Source organism: Manis javanica, chromosome 5, assembly GCF_040802235.1.
Source record: "Manis javanica isolate MJ-LG chromosome 5, MJ_LKY, whole genome shotgun sequence".
NCBI lineage: Eukaryota > Metazoa > Chordata > Mammalia > Pholidota > Manidae > Manis > Manis javanica.
Window position 1 is genome coordinate 79,221,403 of NC_133160.1, and position 21,599 is coordinate 79,243,001.

The 21,599-nt window shown below is 39.5% G+C and overlaps 1 protein-coding gene across 21 annotated transcripts in view; it reads right to left on the minus strand.

Annotated features, from left to right (window-relative positions):
* ANK2 (ankyrin 2) overlaps positions 1–21,599 on the minus strand; it is a 351,461-nt gene that overhangs the window by 17,839 nt on the left and 312,023 nt on the right. For 12 of the 21 annotated variants that reach the window (XM_037001140.2, XM_073237157.1, XM_037001145.2 and 9 more), the window contains 5 exons: positions 21,338–21,370; positions 19,392–19,413; positions 8,770–8,844; positions 6,522–6,653; positions 5,413–5,556 (listed from right to left, as the gene is read on the minus strand). In XM_037001140.2, coding sequence (XP_036857035.2) covers positions 5,413–5,556; positions 6,522–6,653; positions 8,770–8,844; positions 19,392–19,413; positions 21,338–21,370 — 406 coding nt within the window. Of the gene's footprint in view, positions 1–5,412; positions 5,557–6,521; positions 6,654–8,769; positions 8,845–10,414; positions 16,622–19,391; positions 19,414–21,337; positions 21,371–21,599 lie in introns of all 21 variants that reach the window. The other 9 variants (XM_073237146.1, XM_073237147.1, XM_073237145.1 and 6 more) reach the window with 1 other exon arrangement.

Genomic DNA, 21,599 nt, shown 5'->3' on the forward strand with positions numbered 1-21,599 from the left:
AAATTACAGACCAATATCCCTGATGAATGTAGATGCAAAAATACTCAATAAAATATTAGCAAACAGAATTCAACAGTATATCAAAAGGATCATACACCATGACCAAGTGGGGTTCATCCCAGGGATGCAAGGATGGTACAACATTCGAAAATCCATCAACATCATCCACCACATCAACAAAAAGAGAGACAAAAACCACATGATCATCTCCATAGATGCTGAAAAAGTATTTGACAAAATTCAACATCCATTCATGATAAAAACTCTCAGCAAAATCGGAATAGAGGGCAAGTACCTCAACATAATGAAGGCCATATATGATAAACCCACAGCCAGCATTATACTGAACAGCGAGAAGCTGAAAGCATTTCCTCTGAGATTGGGAACCAGACAGGGATGCCCACTCTCCCCACTGTTATTTAACATAGTACTGGAGGTCCTAGCCACGGCAATCAGACAAAACAAAGAAATACAAGGAATCCAGATTGGTAAAGAAGAAGTTAAACTGTCACTACTTGCAGATGATATGATACTGTACATAAAAACCCCTAAAGACTCCACTCCAAAACTACTAGAACTGATATTGGAATACAGCAAAGTTGCAGGATACAAAATTAACACACAGAAATCTGTAGCTTTCCTATACACTAACAATGAATCAATAGAAAGAGAAATCAGGAAAACAATTCCATTCACCATTGCATCAAAAAGAATAAAATACCTAGGAATAAACCTAACCAAAGAAGCGAAAGACTTATACTCTGAAAACTACAAGTCACTCTTAAGAGAAATTAAAGGGGACACTAATAAATGGAAACTCATCCCATGCTCATGGCTAGGAAGAATTAATATCGTCAAAATGGCCATCCTGCTCAAAGCAATATACAGATTTGATGCAATCCCTCTCAAATTACCAGCAACATTCTTCACTGAATTGGAACAAATAATTCAAAAATTCATATGGAAACACCAAAGACCCCGAATAGCCAAAGCAATCCTGAAAAAGAAGAATAAAGTAGGGGGGATCTCACTCCCCAACTTCAAGCTCTACTACAAAGCCATAGTAATCAAGACAATTTGGTACTGGCACAAGAACTGAGCCACAGACCAGTGGAACAGATTAGAGACTCCAGACATTAACCCAAACATATATGGTCAATTAATATTTGATAAAGGAGCCATGGACATACAATGGCAAAATGACAGTCTCTTCAACAGATGGTGCTGGCAAAACTGGACAGCTACATGTAGGAGAATGAAACTGGACCATTGTCTAACCCCATATACAAAAGTAAACTCAGAATGGATCAAAGACCTGAATGTAAGTCATGAAAACATAAAACTATTAGAAAAAAACATAGGCAAAAACCTCTTAGACATAAACATGAGTGACCTCTTCTTGAACATATCTCCCTGGGCAAGGAAAACAACAGCAAAAATGAGCAAGTGGGACTACATTAAGCTGAAAAGCTTCTGTACAGCGAAAGACACCATCAATAGAACAAAAAGGAACCCTACAGTATGGGAGAATATATTTGAAAATGACACATCCGATAAAGGCTTGACGTCCAGAATATATAAAGAGCTCACACGCCTCAACAAACAAAAAACAAATAACCCAATTAAAAAATGGGCAGAGGAACTGAACAGACAGTTCTCTAAAAAAGAAATACAGATGGCCAACAGACACATGAAAAGATGCTCCACATCGCTAATTATCAGAGAAATGCAAATTAAAACTACAATGAGGTATCACCTCACACCAGTAAGGATAGCTGCCATCCAAAAGACAAACAACAACAAATGTTGGCGAGGCTGTGGAGAAAGGGGAACCCTCCTACACTGCTGGTGGGAATGTAAATTAGTTCAACCATTGTGGAAAGCAGTATGGAGGTTCATCAAAATGCTCAAAACAGACCTACCATTTGACCCAGGAATTCCACTCCTAGGAATTTACCCTAAGAACGTAGCAATCAAGTTTGAGAAAGACAGATGAACCCCTATGTTTATCGCAGCACTATTTACAATAGCCAAGAATTGGAAGAAACCTAAATGTCCATCGGTAGATGAATGGATAAAGATGTGGTACATACACACAATGGAATACTACTCAGCCATAAGAAGTGGAAAAATCCAACCATTTGCAGCAACATGGATGGAGCTGGAGAGTATTATGCTCAGTGAAATAAGCCAAGCAGAGAAAGAGAAATACCAAATGATTTCACTTATCTGAGGAGTATAGGAACAAAGGAAAAACTGAAGGAACAAAACAGCAGCGGAATTACAGAACCCAAAAATGGACTAACAGGTACCAAAGGGAAAGGAACTGGGGAGGATGGGTGGGCAGGGAGGGATAAAGGCGGGGGGAGACGAAGGGGGGTATTAAGATTAGCATGCATGGGGGGGAGGGAGAAAGGGAGGGTGGGCTGCACAACACAGAGAGGACAAGTAGTGACTCTACAACATTTTGCTAAGCTGATGGACAGTAACCGTAATGTGGTTGTTAGGGGGGACCTGATATAGGGGAGAGCATAGTAAACAAAGTATTCTTCATGTAAGTGTAGATTAAAAATTTAAAAAAAAAAAGAAAAAGAAAGAAAGAAAGAAAGAAAAGGGGGATTACTCCTTGATAGGATAAAACTATTGGTAAATCAAAGATCAACGCATGCTTTAAATATCCTTAATGTTGATCACTTAAAGGGTGTCAGATGATCAGCTATGGAGGTACTCTTTTCTGATAATATTCCTTTCTCTTAATAAAAAAAAAAAAAAAAAAAAGCAGTTACTGTGTGCTGACCTCCAATGAGTTCTGCACAGTGGTATAGAGGGCATGTCAAAGTGTGGGCAAAGTGTCTGTTTGTTTCTATGCAGAAGATCAAGGCCTAGCTTGGATACCCAGAAAATGAACTAAGATACGATATGAGGAGCAGCTTCCGGCATCAGCACTCTGTGGAGGACTTGTGCCGGGGGATGATCATCAAAAAGCCTCCACAGGGATCCGGACAATGCTGCGGTTGTGGCTGCATCCAGCCCATCGTCTCCTGGACTTGCCATAGGAATGAGGAGGGAGATGTCTAGGCTGGCATGTGCATACAGTGAGACAACGAATTTGACTGGATTTGTACTGTTGGAACTCAACCAGGAGTTGGGAGGGGTGCAAGTTGTAGCACTCCAAAATCTTATGACTATAGACTATCTACGGTTAAAAGAACATATGGGATGTGAACAGATCCCAGAAATGGGCTGCTTTAATTTGTCTGATTTCTCTCAGACTGTTCAAGTACAGTTGGACAATATCCATCATATCATAGACAAATTTTCACAAATGCCTAGGGTGCCTAAATGGTTTTCTTGGCCTCACTGGAGATGGATGGTAATTATAGATTTGCTTTGTTTATGTCACCGTATTCCTATTATGTTAATATGTGTGTGCAAATTAGTTAGTAGTTTAAAACCTATACATACTTAAGGTACTCTACAAGAAGATATGTCAAAGAAATAATCAATCCTCCCATGTTTCCTTCCATATGCTACATCTATAGCTTTTCTTCTTTCTTCCTAATTACAACCCTTAAATAGAATTCGTGCCTCATATCGAATTTACCGAGTATCATAATTCCTCCAGGTGGTAAAGATACCTCGAGACAAGTGCTGGGCATAGAAGCCACAAGGCATAAATCTGCAAAGAAGTAAAAAGCTAACCTTTGCAAACAATATGGCTTCTCTCTCACTTACCAACTTTACATTTCCCTGTATGGCCCCGGAAGATGACTGGTTAGCCAGAGACGGGTAAGATTCCTCAAGGGAGGAACAACCTAAGACAGGCACAGTCGCAGGGGGGCCATCAGGTGAGAATTTGGGGATCAACAGAGGTGAGGCTCAGAACCTCACCCCCCCTGCTTTGAGAGAAATCTTCTGCATCCGTGGATGTCTTGCTGCCCTTGTCTAGCCTGGATTAATACTTAGTCCATAGGCACACACCTGATCATCTGATCATCTACATTTGCCCTCTTACAGCACTAAACTATGTTTTCTACCTTTATCTTGCATCTACCTACCACTTCAACATTTTATTAAAAATAATAATAATAATAATAATAAAGGGAGAAATGTGGGATCAACATATAAATCAAGTACAAAAATCAAACAAATATTCATATTTGACCTGATTGTTTATAGGTCATAATGCGTTATCAAAACTGAAAGTTTCTGTGATGAATGCCCTTGTACTGTTCACGATGTAAGAATTTATTCACTATGTAAGAATTCGTTCACCATGTAAGAACTTGTTCGTTATGCTTCAGAAGATTGGAGACTGATGAGAATTAGACTTGAGATGGATTAATGATTGTACATTGAGCATTGACCCCCCCTATACTGAATTTTATTGTTGTTAACAACCATTTGATCAATAAATATGAGAGATGCCCTCTCAAAAAAAAAAAAATAGGAAGCTTGACCATTAGCTTGGAATAAATAAGAAATGTTGGAGGCTTAAAAGAAGAAAAAAAGGTGTAAAATAGAAATGAGAAAGATTGAAGGAGAAAGACAGTGAGGGAACATGCAAATGAATGAGAACGGATTAGAGAAACTTTAACACTGAAAAGGTGTAGGGTCAATGGCTGGAGTCCTTGTGGGTTTGACATATTGTTGGTGTAGACACAAAAGAGGAAGTAAACATGATTCTTCAAATTAGGACCTGAAAGTAGTACAGTCACTGATAATGGTGTAATCTTGGCTGTGAGCATAGAAATGGGTAGTTAAAATAGAGTGAAAGATACAAGTATCGAAGGGGTCATCCAGGACTAGAGGAAACGTCTTGGACAGAGTATCATTGGTGTCGGTGGTTGTTATGGACTGAATGTTCGTGTCCCCCTGAAAACTCAGATGTTGAAACCCTAATCCCAGCTGACGGTGTTTAGAGGTGACAATTTGGGGAGGTAGTTATGTCATGAGGATAGAGTCCCAGGAGTGGGATTAGTGCCCTTAGCAGAACAGTCCAATCCTCTATGAGGATACAGCAGAAGACGGCCGTCTGCAGCCTGGCAGACGGCTCCCTAGCACCTGAGCATGCTGTCACCCTGATCTCAGACTTTCTCTAGAACATGAGAAATAAGTTTCTGTTATTTAAGCCACCCAGCTTATGGTCTTTTGTTACAGCAGCCCAAACTAAGGCAATGGAGAAATAACAAAGAACAAGCAGGATGGGGTAGGGGTGGGGAGGTGCCTATAAAATGGGCAGGGGAGTCTCAGAGTAGGAAGGAGAAAAATATGTGATCACCAAAGGCCATAGTCTAACCTCTAGGAAAGGGAAGGCAGGAGGTCCAGTTGCCTTAATTATCCATACATACAACACACACACACACAGACACACACACAAACTCTCTCTCTTTCTCTCTCTCTCTGTCTGACCTTCACTATGGTCCAGGGTAATGGTCTGTTCAATTTCTGCATAGCTGTGACTGATGCGCTCCTGGAGGGGCTCGGTGCTGGTCTCCATGAGATGAACGATATCCATTCGGTTGATCTTGGTGAGACATTCAATGAGACTGGTATCTGGGATATTAAAGAAAAAGCAGTAGTTACATCTCAGGGGTACTTTCTAAAAAAAACCTCTTTCATTTAGCTGCCTTACTACAATTTTGATACTTGTACATGCAACAACTAAAGCCCAATTAAGGGTCTTTGCAAAAACTAAGCTAACAAACAAAAGATATGCAAAAAAGGGCGGCACAGCATGAGCACAAGCTCTAAGAGTAGAGTTGCCAGGTAATAGGTAGGATAGCACGTCAAATCTGAATTTTAGGAAAAAAACAAAAACCTCTTTAGTCTAAGTATATTCCAAATACTGCTTGGGATATACTTACACTTAAAAAAAATATTTGTTGACTACCTGACATTTAACTGGGTGCTCTTCATTTTTATTTGCTAATCTGCAATCCTACCTTGCAGAATAGTAAAAGAAGGAAAGATAAGTAGAGACTGACTGTAAATATGGGAGGTCTCTAGGCAGATCTTCAGAGAGACATTAAAGAAAGCTACAGATTTAGACCAGCTGTGGAGTCAGAAGTTATGGTCTGTATCATTTCCCATCTTATTTAATGTGGTCAGAATATCATATATAAATCATTATATAGAACGTCTACTTGACATTTTTTCTTCATTTAACTTATTTAAGACGAAAGGAAGTAGGAACCGAAGGTACTGTACTACCAGTAACAAAGCAATTGCGTCCACTGTCCATATTTAGAAAATTGTAGGACTTTATTAACATTCCTGTTGGCAGCCAGAGCTAGTGTCACTTTCTACTAGTTAACACAGTTCACGGGAATACAGTGTAAAAATATAGCATAACATGTATATTTTAAAAATGACATAGCTTGTTCTCATTTGCTTACGTAGTACTTTAGATTTATGGCATTTTTGATTTTATTATTTTACTGAATTTGCAAGAAAAGGTTTGTTGGATGAGAGTTACTTCCACCTTTAGCCTAATACCTTTTACAATAGTTCCTGCCTACCTGTAGCGTGTCTCCCGTCCCTTTCCAGCCAGTATTTCAATAGTGCATGACTTTGGTCCTGGAGAGAGTTAGGGTTCTCAATTCGAATTTGATGAATTTGCTCCTCAGTGAAATCCAGTTCTCTTGCTAATTCTAGAAGAGAAAATACTGCTCTATAAACACATTAACTTCAAAGCCTGAGTCGCCATACCTTGCCTTGTGATTCTGTAAATGTGTTCTTTGTGTTGCAGTAATAAGGTTCTTTTTTTTTAAACCCTGACAAATTAGAAGTGACTCTCATATGCTTTTGTCGTTTCAGCAGTAATTACAGATTTTTTCCCCTTAGAGCTGGTTTAGAATTGATCACTGTCATAGTGGAAATAGTAAGTTTGAGACAATGATGATAAAATATGTCTAATTCAGGCCCATTTAATTCTAAAATGCAGAAGAGACCACTGACACTGGCTTATATTCTTAACCAAGATACAGGGAAAATTAATGACTGGAAAGAGGAAAAAAAGAGACCATTTCTCATTTTTAATCATCAGTGAGTGATGTTTTAAGTACTATAAATCCTGTTTCCAGGTACTTGGATAAATACTGGTTCTGGCTATATTATGCAATTAGATACATTCCTTTGACATGATGTCACATGAATAAAAGGTCTGGGAAGCATTGGTTGACCTGGGGAAGGAACCATAGAATTTTCCTTTAAAGTCTACTATTAACATTATCTTTAGATGTTTATACATTGTGGTGTGGGTAGGTAAATGAGGCATCCTCTTTGGAGGGCAATTTGCCAATATTTTTCAAAAGTAAAAATAGACATTCCCTTTACTGTACAATTCTACTTCTAGGAATTCGACTTCTACGTATATTCACAAAAACATACCAAAGCAAAAGGATATTAATTGCCATTAACAGGAAACAATCTAAATATCTATTAATCAAGGTCATTGATAAAAATATAGTACCTCCATATGGCAGAATTAAATAGCCATTTAAGAGACTGATGCATATGCCTATACTGAAGGGATATTTACAAGGAATATTATTAAGTAAAACTTTGCTCATTTTTAAGTAATAGGTAGAGATGTGGGCACTGCATTTTTTTTTTTTCTGAATACTTGAGAAAGTGTTAACAAGTCACCTTTGAGGCATGGAGGTGGCCAAGTATAGGCGTGATAGACTTACTTTTCATTTTATACCATTCGTTGTGATTATAGGGTTTGAATTTTAACAAATATGCAGATGTTACAATTAATATCTATGTATACATACATACCTATTTAAGAAACAAAATAACTAATTCTTTAATAAGTCAGCCAGGGATATTTTGCTATCATTCCTCCCCCTACCTCTCCCAATTAAATAAACCTGATCAATATTTAAATTTACTTTAAAAGTTTAAAAGTGAGAAAATGGTTATTTTTTTCTGCTTCCACTCATTGATTCTACATTATCCATTATCTTTGTTAAGGATATTATGGACTCCTTTTTATTACCAAATCTTTTAAGAAACCAAAAGGAGAAGAATATTAATTTTATACTATTCTTTTCAATAAAGCAGTCAAGAGTGATACACAAGGAAGTCAGAAATAGAAGCAAGCAAACCAAACCAGTGAGCCACTTAGAATCTTGCTTTAAATATGTTAAGTCCCAGGTAAGATGAAAGGGTATAGCTTTTAAAATCTGCAAATCATGATAAATAAATCACACTGATTTTAGAATGCACTTTCCCTTATTTAACATATAGTTTTTGTATTTATATATTGCCATTTCTCAGAAAATTAATGAAACATCTCATTCATATGTATTCGAACATTCATAAGAAGCAAATTTTAGAACTGCTTATGATGAAGATATCTGATACAGTACCTAAAATAAGGAACCCTGGTGAGATTTACAATTAAATTTTATGACACTTAAATCTAACAATTGTTTGAAACACAGTAATCTCCCCCAACGTTAAGATATCCACAGATCCCAAAGGAGAGTGGTGAGGGCTAGTGTAGTCTCAAAATCTCCCAATCTGAAGTTCTGTTATTCCAAATTCCAGAGACAATAAAGGCCTGTCCTGGTTCACTCAGTGAGTTAATGTAATGCCTGGATTTTTCTAGTACATAGCTCAGTATTCTTTTCACAATTCCACAAGGCCTTCCTCAAGGAAAGAAAAAGGCCCTTTTGTTGTTCATGACACGTGTTTGATGCAACTATGTTACTTAAACCAAGCAGGTTTTGTCAAAAAAATGGGTCACACTCATTTTACCTGTCCAGCTGAAGCCAAGGTGATCAGCAATATAAGCCAGCCTTTCTTCAATCCGTTCTTGCTCATCCTGTTGATCTATGTAAGGTCAAAAACAGAATAGCCCAAGGTTGTCTTTGACAGGAAAGGAATCACAGTACTGACCATCTAAAGAAAGGAAGTCACTTGTCCAAATATTTGATACTAGCACAAATTAGCTATCACATTGTAAATCATATTAAATTGTGTGTTTGCCTGATTTCTGGAATGGAATGGGGAATAAATCTAATTATAAATCATGAAAACCATTTGCTTCCATATCTCTTCAATCAAGACTAGTCACTGGACATAATTATATAATGCCAGTTTCTGGTAATCCTAGGACTTCCCTTTTAAATTACCTGAGAGAATACTGCCCATCAGGAGATAATCATTTTGTTCATCAAAACTCAGAAAAATTATAAACAGTATGCATAAGTGGAGTGATTGATTAGGACCCCATACTATTGCCTATCGCAGTATAGATCACTTTTAGGTCATGTCTGAAAGAAATCACATCCGAGATTGACAAGAGACCTAGATCATGGGTCGATACCATCCTGGGTTGTTTTCAGTGTGTATAGAAACATTTACCTTGGTCCTGGTGACCGTGGAAGAAAGGAGGTTAAAGTATACGTATTTGGATGTGTATGTTGTATTAGTCTGTATATATGACTTTTGGGCAAAAGTTTTGCCTGCTTACTACTACATAAGCTCATGTATTACTTCCATTAACTATAACATTCCCATTCATTTTTAACCCCCATTAATCAATGGGCAGCATTTTAGATCATGGTATTATGACTTTTTTTAATAATCCAAATTTAAGAACAACAGTCTTCATTGTAGAGATATTGGAAGATCACAGGCTACTTCTCAGAGCCATCTATGGTTCCCTTTTTTATAATTCAAAGGGTCATCATTCCCTCGCGGTCAACTTAAATCATGCAAAGTTTGAGTTTTTGTTGTCTGCTGCATTTAATTAGAGTACATTCTCCACTCAGTCACCAGTAAAATGAAAGCATATTTTTACCTTACATTTACTTAGCCTTATGTTACCTTTTGTTTGCTTAAAATATTTACCAATGTTATCTGAAATCCAACCTTTCTGAATCAAAAATAGATCCACAACAATTGCAATTTCATAATATGAGAAATCTCCGTGGGCAAATGGCTTCCTAATGATCACAGAATTGTTAAGTACAAATGAAAGTACTCAAAGGTAAGAAGAAAAAGCAATGAATTTCCATAGGACCACACAAAACCCAATATATTCATGTGCAAAAGCAAAAATGCTTTACTTGAGGCTAAGCCTGAGACTTCAGAACAACAAAACTCAAAGCTTGCATGGCCTTACGTGCAGCAGCTAGAGAAAGGCAAGATCAGCTCTGCCTGTTTATCATGTTAATGTTTTCCATAAGCATTCTCATTACTCAATCTTGAGATTGTTGTCATAGATGAGAGTATACAGAGAAAGCACAAAACACAAAGGATTTACAGAAACACAGTAACCACTACAGAAAGCTTAAAGAAAATGAGACACAAATCATCAAATAAAACAAACATACAAAAAAACTCTATCAAATTTATGACATGCGTAGCACAGGGAATCCCAGTGGCTGGCAAATACCTTCAGCATGGTCATGGCCATTGTCATCAGGGATGCGTTCAATCAGAGTCTCAATGGACTCATCCCAAATGGGCCTTGTGTCAAAGATGTCCTCAGGAATTGAGTGCTCGGTCTCAACAGGTGGCAGATTTTCAATTACTGAAACTTCCAGGGCACTACTGCTTTCATCATCTGAAACTAACTCCTGGTCCCTTTCTGACTGTGTAAGTCTATCCACTAACTTGGAAGCTTCATCACTGATCTCCTCAAAGAATTCTATGGAGTTCCTGTAAAGGTCAAAGAAATGCTCCTTACTTTCTTTTGTGGGGCTCATGGCTCCCTTGGAGGAGGATGTGGTGCTTTTGCTCTTAACTGGCAAACGAGATGCAAATATCTTTGGCTTTGTGGCCCCTTCTTCTGACTCTAACTCAAGCTCCCCTGCCCTGTTTCCACCCTCTGTTTCTGTCTCAGCGCAACTTCTAGTCTTGACTGGACATTTGGTCTTTGAGTCCAAAGGACTGGCATCCAATTCAGATTTGCTTCTATTATCTGATGCTCGGTTTGTCATGTCCTGATCCTGAGGAGCCACTGTTTTCTGGAGGGATGAGTCCAGAGGTGAAAGCTGCTGCTCTACTCTTTGGACGGGTGCTTTCACAGGGATTTTAGACTTTGGTTTGGTTTCATCATCTTTACTTTCCTCATCCAGGCTGGGTAGAAACTCTTCAGAAAGGGAACTCTCATACTCCACAGACAGAGGTGCTGGGCTTGAAGTGGGCATAGTCCTTATTGGAATTTTGGATTTGCTTTCAGAAGAAGGCACATTCTCCATGAGTGCAGTAGGGATTTCAATGACTGATCTTTGTTCCTCTGGGGAAGAATCAGGAGAATCATCATCACGATCGGAATATACAGACCTAGTAACAGTGGAAAAATCTAACTGAACTTGTACAACTGGTTCAGTAGAGTGGGGGCAAGATGCCTGCTTTACACTGGACTTAGGAGGTGTATCAACTATCTGCGTGGTGGGGAGGTCCTCGACCCTTGCAATAGTAGCCTCTTTCATTGAAGTTTCAGTGGAGGCTGAAATATCCATTTGGGAATTAAACTGAGCATTTGAAGCAGCTATTTCCTTTGCTTCCTCATTCAGGTCATCTGGAAGTAAGTCTGCTTCACCATCTGCTCTTTCTTTTGATTCTGAAGGTGCCAGTGACTCAGCTGATGTTTCCAGCTGTGGGGACTCGGCCCCAGGACCCCTATCTTTCATGTCTTCAGAGAGAGTCTCTTCCCTGGATTCTTGCCCAATTTGGAAAAAGTGAAAACTTTCATCTGCATAGGACCTTTTGGTCATATCAATAGCACCACTTCTGGTCATCTCAAACAATTTTCCTTCCTGAAAGAGAAATGGATTTTGCTCACTGGTTGGGGTCCCCTCTTCAGTTGGGGTCCTAGCAGGAGTGGTGTCAGGGGTGGTACCCTGTGACTGTCTGTCTACCATCAAACCAAATATCTTTTGTTCTTCCTCTTTCACTCGAGCCTCAAAGGCTGCATCATCTTCACGGATTTCACTCCAGGATTCGGAATCCACATCAGTTTTTGTGATGATGACTTGGCTTATGTGTTCACTAACTGATGTCTTCGGTACAGCAGGGTCTAAAGATGAGGGGGCCTTGTCTGACTGCGTTTCCCACAAGGTACTTTCTTGTTTCAATTCTATTTCCATGTTTTGGTCCTCAAGATTAGATTCTCTATCTGAAACAGTTCTCCTAGAGGAGCCTGCCACTCCTATGTCTTCAACAGAGGATGTGATGGCAACAGAATACATTTCAGAAGAGTGAAAACTTGCATGTTTTGAATCTGTTTGGGTTTTGCTTTCTTCACTAGAGAAAAAAGATTGGGAAGGAACATTTTCATAAGGGCTTATGATTTGAGGATCATGAATTTCATCAGTCTCAGCTGGGTCAGACACTGGACCATCCATGGACGATCCATCTGTCTGAGTGGGAATTGAGTCGTGAATGAAACAGTTCTTTTGTAAGCTCTCCAAAGCTTGGTCAGTTTTTGCAGCCTCTATTTTTGTAATAGAAGATGGAGAACCTATGTTTTCATCTAATTCTTTTCCTTCAGATGCTGGACAATGAGGAAAAGAGGACAAAGATGAAGAGCTTTCACTGAGGCAATCAACTTGTGGAGATTCCACTCTAGGAACATCAAGCTCGACTCCTGTGTCTCTATCACTAGCGCCTTGGAGAGGTAATGATTCCTTACAAATAACTAGCTGCTCACTGATATCATCACCACTGGAACTGTGGAGATCTGAAGCGACTGGAATGGCCAAACTGCTAGGGCTCCCCACCTCACAACCATCACCGTCACAGATGTTTGGTTGATCAGCATTTCGGTTTGGATCATCGTAAGACGTATCTGGGCCATCATCAGAAATAGCAGGACTATCTTTAGGTAAATGAGATTCACCATCTTTTTCTTCTTCTGATTTACCTGATTCTTCCTGCACATCCTCATTCATCTTGAAAGTGTATTGTTTGGAAACAATAGGCTGGAACTGCACTTCTTCAGGACTAGAAGTGGAGTCTATGCTGGATGGAAGTGGAGAAGGAGGCTGTACTCGAATAACTGGCTCTGGCAAGAGGCCCGAGTCAGCACCTTTTTTCAGCTGTGTCAACTCAGGTTCACTTTCTGAGGAGGACGAAGCCTTTCTGCTCTCTGATGTTACTACCACAGAGGCATCACTTCCATCCTGTACACTTTCCACATGCTTTGGTTCATCCATGTCAGCAGCTGGGTCAGAGGATGAAGAAGATTCTTCAGGCTTGGGTTCTTTTTTGTAGTCCCTTTTCTGCTTTGCTTCTTGTTCAAGTTCATCAAATGTTTTGATTTTGGTTACCATTTTAAACATTTCCTCCTCAGGTGTGAATCTCTTTTTCTCTCCATTTTCCAAGTCATCCTCCTCTGCACATTCATGAATCACAGCTGGTTTTGGTGTGCTTGCTTCTGTGGCTTTGGGTGTGACCTCATAGCTAATTTCTTCAGAGCTGGGGGTATCAGGAGAAAGGGGGCTCTTTCCTGAGCTCTCCATCAGTGATGTCTGCTCCAGACTGTCATCCTCAGCACTGCCGTCTGGGTCTCGGAGTAGCCGGGACCGCATGGAGGCTACTTCTGTAAAGAGTTCTGTTTTGGCTACGGCTGCAGGAAGAGGAAAGTGACCTGGGAGAACTCCAGCCTTCATCTTTGGTTCCACAGGGCTGCTTTCAAGAGAGTCACGGCAAGGCGATTCTTTCAGAGGACTTGGTTCCAGAGAATCAGGAGTTTTGTGTGAGGAGTTATCCTCCAGCACGGGGCTGGCTTCCAGGGAATCTTTGTGGCTTACTGCAAATGATTCATCTGCCCCAGGGCTGAGGACCTCACTGTCTCGGCTAGGGAGTGCCAGTTCTAACCCCTGGGGACTCCTAATGACACCCTGGGTCTTTGGTTCAGTCCCTGTCCCTGTCTCTTCAGAAGCATCTGGTAGTGGTGAGGTCTTTGTCTCATCTGAGTGCTTGGCGGTTGTGGATTCCTTAGTGTCAGTATCACTTGGTGTCTTGGGGGCTGAACTGATATATGTCTGCTGACTCTCATCACAGGATGCTTCCTCAGTCAGTCCTCCAGGGGTTTCTTTTACTAATGATACAGCAGAGTGGCCAAGGCCATCACCTTCTTGCTTAATGCAGGTGTCTTTGGAAAGGCCAAGGGTGGCCTTGGGCAGACACTCAACTGCAGCTCCTTGCTCTTTAGAACTGTCACTAACGTCTTTGGTTGAGGGATATTCTGTTTCTGAACGAATTTCTGTTGGTGCTTCTAACTTGGTCACTTCATTTCTTTCCTCAGTTTGCTCCTCACTTTTCTTTGGTGAGAAATAAAGGCTTTCTGGGCTTGTCTCAGGGGTCTCTGCTAGACCCTCATGCTTATAGCTTTCTTCGGAACTAATCTGAGGGGTCCCTTCCATCAGGCTGCCGCACGGAGAACCTGCCGCCCCTTCGTGCTTCAGGCTTTCCAGACTGCCATCTAAAGCGCCACTCTGGAGAGACAGAGCGGGAACACATTCGTCTTTCATGTAATCTAGTGGAAATGTTGTGTTGAAAGGACTAGTGAGCACTTGGTCTAAGTGAAGCTGCACCTTTTCTGTCTCTTCACTGAGGCAGAATTGTTGGTATTTGTCATTGTCTTCTAATTCTTGCTTAATGACATCAGAAAAGTCAGTGGAGGTTTTCCTGTCTGGGCTGATCTGGAAATCCATGTCTCCCTGTTCCTCAGCCAGCTTTTCCTTGGGGCCTTCCCTCTGTGTACAGCTTTCCCCTTCCGGCACTGACTGAACAGGTTCAGATGTTTTGTGGCTGGGAGCTTTCTCCTTTTCTCCAACCGCATCTTCTCTCTTATTCCCTGTAGAGGAAGCACGGACCCCTCTTCTGGATTCTGAAGCTCCTGTTACCAGGAATCTCTGGCCACGTCTGATTGTCTGACTCTCCATCTTCTGTGTTTCTCTCTGGGTTACTATCTGCCCCTTTTCCTTTTCCACCCGAACTTTGCCTTTTTCCTGTGGCTGCTTTTGTTTTGATGATTTGTGTTCAAAGAGTCCAGTCTTATGTTTAGATGGGTCCTGACCTGACTGAAAAGCTTTCATCAACTCTCGGACAGACATTGTCTCCTCGATTCTTTCTGTTTTGGAGGTGGGGGATACAGCTAGGTGCTTCTCTGTTTTTCCAGAAGGTGACACAGCCAAGTGCTTCTCAGTCTTCCCAGAGGTTGACAGAGGTGGATGCTTTTCCACTCTTCCAGCTGGTGATACAGGCAGGCGTTTTTCTGTTCTCCCAGGTGATACTGGTGCATGTTTGTCTGCTCTCCCAGAGGGCGACACAGGCGGGCGTTTGTCTGTTTTACCTGAAGGTAAAACAGGTGGGTGTCTTTCAGTTTTTGTTGATGACACAGAGAAGCGTCTCTCAGTTTTTGTTGAAGGTGACACAGGTGAGTGTTTCTCAGTTTTACCTGACGATGACACAGGTGAGTGCCTTTCAGTTTTTGCAGAGGGTGACACAGGTGAGTGTTTCTCAGTTTTACTCGATGGTGATACTGGAGGGTGCCTTTCTGGTTTTGCAGAGGTGGAGAGAGAAGAGTGCCTTTCTGTTTTAGAGGGGGGAGATGCCAGTGCATGCCTCTCTGACTTCAGAGAGGGGGACACAGCTGGGTGTGTCCTGTGGCTGAGCTTTTTTGGTGTATCCTCTTTGCCTTTGACTCTGACAGGCAACTTGCTTCGACCTTTCTGTTCATCTTCCACTCGTTTCTGAAGGGCCTTCACTTTGTCCTTTATGGAACCAATGGGCGTTTCTTCAATCAACGGTGATGTGGCCTTTACAGTGGGAAGAGGCTCGGGGGCTAACCCGAGGTCTTCATCTAACGACTCTTCTGAACTACATTTTTTAAGTTCACTTTGTCCTGTACTAGCTTGTAAACTTTCCTCTTTTTGTTTCTGTTTTTCCTTTAATTTCCTTCTTACTGGCTTCTTTATTCCCAGGCTAGGTTTGTGCAGTGCCTGCGTACTCTGTTTCTCGTCTGGGGGCGCACCTTTCCCTTCATTGTCGGAGCTCCTGCCCACAGCCGGGGCCTCACATATCAGCCCTGCCAACTCTTGAGCTGTCTGCAGTTGCTCTTCATGAGGAGGCTCATAGGAATTTAAATCTTCAGTAAGGTATTTCACTAGGCCAGTTGAGTCTTTCTCTACTTTTACTTTGGTCTCTTTATCTATTCTGACTTCTACACAGGGATATTCAGAGATTTCTAAAGGTGCTTTTTGCTTAGCCTCCTCTACTTCCTCATCACTGACAATAACCCACTCCTCTTCCACTAATTCTCTCTCCAACTGAGACCTTGGCACACTGCCTTCATCCCTGGTGCAGGTTCCACTTCTCAGGATTTCATTCACTTTCTCTAAGTCCTCTTTAACTCTTTCAACAATTTCAAAAGGCTCTCCTGGCTCCTCCTCAGCAGCCTTCACCAGCTCCTTCACTTTAATAGAGCCTGCCCTATCAGATACATCTGTGGTCAGGATGGCGGTCATTTTGATCAAATCTTGTTTCATCTCAGAAACTTCAGAGAGCAAGTCCGGACTGGCTAGGACAGGAACTTCATTGACCAGGTGACTTTTCAGGATAGATGTTTCTGTAGATTCTGTCTCATCATCTTTGATGTGAATGAAAAACATTGAAAGTAAAATGGAAATCAAAAAAGATATTGGCAAATGTAATCAGGACTGTAACGACACAATGTCTTTTCCTGTCATGGTGGGAGGGACAACAAAATGGGCTGGGAATGGTGGATCCACAAGGTCTCAGGATACAAAAGCAAAGCAAAGCTAACGGAAAAAAAAAACTGAAAAGGAAAAATGAGCAGGAAATAACTTGCTTAATTTTCTCACTTGTAGCATGTCCACACATATACAACAAAGCTATAACAAATAACCAAGACACACACGCGCGTGCGCGCGCACACACACACACACACACACACACACACATACACACACACACAAATCACAAGTCAAAACAGAGAAAAACGCAGTGAAATTACACAGAGGTATCTCAAGATTGTTCAGATGTTACAGATCAATGTTGAAAAAAAAAACACGGGAAAAAAAAGGAAAAAAGCATTAGAAATTGCAGAAAGTTGATTTCCTTTAGGAGAAAGCCAGTAGTAGCAAACTCAGAATGTCTTCTAATGATGTATATACATTTTTTAATCATATAAAAATCTGGAATTCTGTATGTTTAGTTCTCCCAACATACAATGATTATATGAGATACATCTGAATCAGCTGCAAACTGGCATTTCATCTGAGGAAAATTCACACCTAACAATGAAACAAACAGTCTTATGCTGAGAGGCATGGTCCTTTCCTTGGAGCAACCTCCTTGTTTAGACACATAACAGACAGACCAAGGAGGGAAATAAAGGAAAGGAAAGAAAAACAAGGATAACAACAACTGTGATTAAACTTAGATGTGAGTCCAAAGTTAAAATGTGATGCATGGCAACCCAAATCAGACAGTCACACGGGACACACGCACAGTTTATGTAAGCCAAGTTATTTCCATGCAAAGCAATGGTGGAATAAAACTGATAGGAGAGGTGGCCTTGCTGAAATGCATGGGCAGAAGGATGGTAAGAAATTAGAACAAATATGTAAAACATTACTGTGGTGAAGCGTATTTATTTCCCCACAAAGTCCACATCTAAGATGATGAACATAGCATATTTGAGGCAGAGTGGGGGCCTATATCCATTAAAAGCATAAAGGAAAACTCAAACTTTTAAGGATTTACTCATGAAATGACTTTAGGAAAGAGTTCCTGCAACAGACCCCTACTTTAGAGATTTTATACCTAGATGATGATTATTTAATAATTGTCTTTAAAGAAAATCAAACATGAGCCTATATTTGAAATCTGTAAAATATTCAGAACTAGAAGTCATTCAGAAGAGCCATGGAATTACAGCAACTAGTAACTTTTCTCTCTTTTTTTTAAAGATTGAGCCAAACTGATATATTCAATTTTAATTCCTACTAGCTTGTATCCAAGAAACAAAGGGCCATTTAAATAAATACAGTAGTCCTGAGGCATAAAGTGGGATAATGAAATAAAATCTCTAAAAAAAGAGAAATTAATGAAGGCAATTATGTCACTTTTCTAATAAAGAAAAATGTCTTCTCTTGGGAAAACCAGTTTTTGTTGAGAAGATATATACTCTGTAAATATGCATATATAAAGATATATTAAAATAATTCATATCAATATAGATTTGTTCAAATATAAACCAATGAAAAAGCCACAATTTCAAATATTTCAGTCCTGAATAATGATTTAACATGAGGGTAAGGAGACTCCCAATTAAAACCCATTCCATAACTTAGTAGGAAATTACACTGTGCCAGGACTTCAAAAAAAAAAGAACAGGAAGGCACTCAAATCATTGTATAGGGCAAGAGGGTCATATTAAACATTGTTCTAAGTTTTCTCCTTTTGGGAATAGCACCCTGAAATACCATGAATCAAAATAAATATTAAAATGAATAAACATTAAAGATTAAAATTTTTTTTTCTAAAGTATTTGGGGGGTAAAAAAAGCCTGGAAAATTCAATTTATTTCCACCCAAGAAGTCACCAGAAACAGGCCAACAAACTAAAATGCTAAGTGAATATCACAAACCTGAAATGCATGCTGAGATATCGCTCCTAAAGTTTGAAAAAAACAGTTCTCTCTGCACTAGATTATGTTTGAGGTTTTCATCATTATTTAAAATTAGCCCTATAGTAGTGCCATACTGTTGTGGTAAGAAATTTTGTCCAGGAGGTTTTAATTTTTGCATTCTTTCTTTTTTTTTCCAGTAACTTTTCACAAAAGACCATTAGACTTCAGCCCTAAAGAAGTCAGGTACACTTCACCACAGTAAGAGGGGCAGAGGGGGGCTGGGGGGTGGGACAGTTAGCTTTAGCTAAGAACTATTAAGACAGTATCACTTTTGCAGGTGTAACCTACAAAAATAATGAGGTTGATACCTAAGTCAGTGCTGCTTAATATAAAAAGTGATACTGTCAGGTCAGTACTTAAGAAAAAGAGAGAGATGACAATGTTATGCTAACAAATGGACAAGAACGGCAGGTGCGTTTCTAAACAAGCATAACAGCAACAGCAGAGTTAACAGGGATACCAAAAGAAAGCGAATGCTTGGATGAGTAATCATTGCATTTTACTGCTAATTAGCTCACAAATTAGATATATTTGTAATTTAACTGGCCAACCTGCTTTTCAATATACATTTAAAGATTAATAAGGATAATGTAAAAATAGAATTATTATAGAGGTTAGTAATGGCAACTAGCTTGCGTCTTAATTCATGCTTCTCTTTCTCGTAGCCAGCTTTCAAACAAGCTCAATTTATTTAAAATCTTACTTTTTTCTGATGTCATATCGATCTGAAAGAAAACATACATAAATTGAATGGTTACAAATGGCATCTTGTCTCACAGCCCCCAATGTGTACAATAAGCTCCTATTCATGATTATACATATGGGGAGATATCATAAACTACAGGAGGTTGGAGATAATTTGCTACAGTTCTTCCTGACAGTCTCCTTGATTCTTATCCTGACTTTGAAAAAATAAGTCTCCTTGTAGACACTCTGGATGGAAAGACCTTTCTAGTATGTTATTCCTGGGAGGAGATGATCCAGAGTGTGTTGGAGTCAGAAATGCATATTTATTAGGGAAAGGGCCAGGGAAAGAGTCAAGTAGGTATTAAACAGTACTTGTCAATTTAGTTGAGAAAAAAGAAGGAAAGACAAAACAGCATGCCAGGCTGACACATTCTACAGAAGGAGTTTCATTATCATTGATTACAAGCCTAAATTCGAAATCCTGCAAAGAATACAAACTAGATCTAAATATTGCCCTAAATAGTTCTTGAAAATATTCAATAGGAAAATCCATAAAACTAATGGAAAAAACTCATCTGAACATAGCAAATTGGGTTCATAACTGTATTTCTCTTTCCAGAAGGTGTGTAGGTATTATTTTGAACAGCTTTGGTGATCAAGTCACCAAGTATAGGAAGGAAATTGAGTATGTGATACAAAGAGTGACTGTACAGTTGTAGGAAAAAAATCACTTCACCTTGTGACAGTTTATTGTGTGCATGGTCATATACAGCAGGAAAATGTCTATAATCACTCTCCTTGTCCTGCTCCACTGCCAGGATATCAGTAAAAAAGTGAATTCAGGAGATTTCTCTGAACTGATGAGGCCTTACATTTTAAGCTGGTGAGCACAATGGTAATCATTACATTTTAAAAATGCTCTTGTATTTCAAAATCCATCACAGTAGTATTACAAAAGTAAAACTAGTATATCTGAAACATTTATGTGCAACTAATAACAATTGTTTTTATCTGTATTAGACATAGGAACCAAAATGTTAAGAGGTAGGTATAATGAATTTTCCATTGATTTCTTTCATTTTTGTGATAATATGTGGGCATTTTCTAATTTTTATAAGGAAAACAAACACATACTTGCTTTAGTTATTGAAGCAGGTATAATTCAAATGGGTATTTATTCAAGGTAACCTATGACTCATCTTCTTCCTCTATGATATAGCATCTATGTTATGACAGCACACACCCCACAGGGTGACTGTCAGATCAGTGTTGATGAGGTGGATGGAACACTTTAAGAGGCTACCTTCCAAGAAGAGCTCATTATTAGTAGAGTTCTGCACTATAATGTTGTTTAGTCTAATGGATGAACTATAAGCTCCTTAAAGTTTTGGTCTCAAAAGTTCTCAAACATTTTTCATTTTAAGACCCCTTTATACTCTTAAAAATTACAAAAGAATTTGAAGAACTTTTATTTATGCTTGATATACATAGAAAAATATCAGGATTACAAATTACAGCTGAGAAAATGCTAGGACCCCAGTACACACATTCCAGAGCATCACAGCAATGATGTCATCATACGTAATACAGCCTCTGGAAAACCCCTCTGTAGCTTGTGCAGAGATGTGAGTCACAAGGCAAATAATGTGTCTATACTACGAAAGAGTTCTGACCTCCAGGCATCTCCACACCAGTCTTTGAGAACCCCTGAGATAATGGTTTGGTTTTCAGGGAAATATATATTATTGCATAGACACAGGAAACAATTTATAGGGAAACTTTATTGTCCTCTGCAGTCAGTCCACAAGATGAGAAAACTGAGGCTCAGAGAGGTTAAAATTGTGACTCTTTAACCACTAAGAACAACTGTATAACCCTTCTAAGAATACAGGTTAGCCATGTGCCCTCAGTAATTGTTAGAACAATAACAGCCTTTAAAAAGCAACAATGTCATGCAATTACCTCTTCCTCCTGTTCTTGATCTGACTCTGATTCCTTGCCACCCAAGATGCCATGCAGGGTGGAAAAAAAAAGAGAGCAGGAAAACAGAGTATTTAGAAGAAAAGGAAAGGTTAATTGTAACAAACATCATCTATAGGCAAGCATACAGTTAAAATACTCTTATTTTCTCTTATTAATAGTTTATAGAGGAAGGGCATAAAAAATGAAAGAGGGTTGATTTGGAAGTCCATATATTCAAGAGACAAAAGAACCAAAATTATAA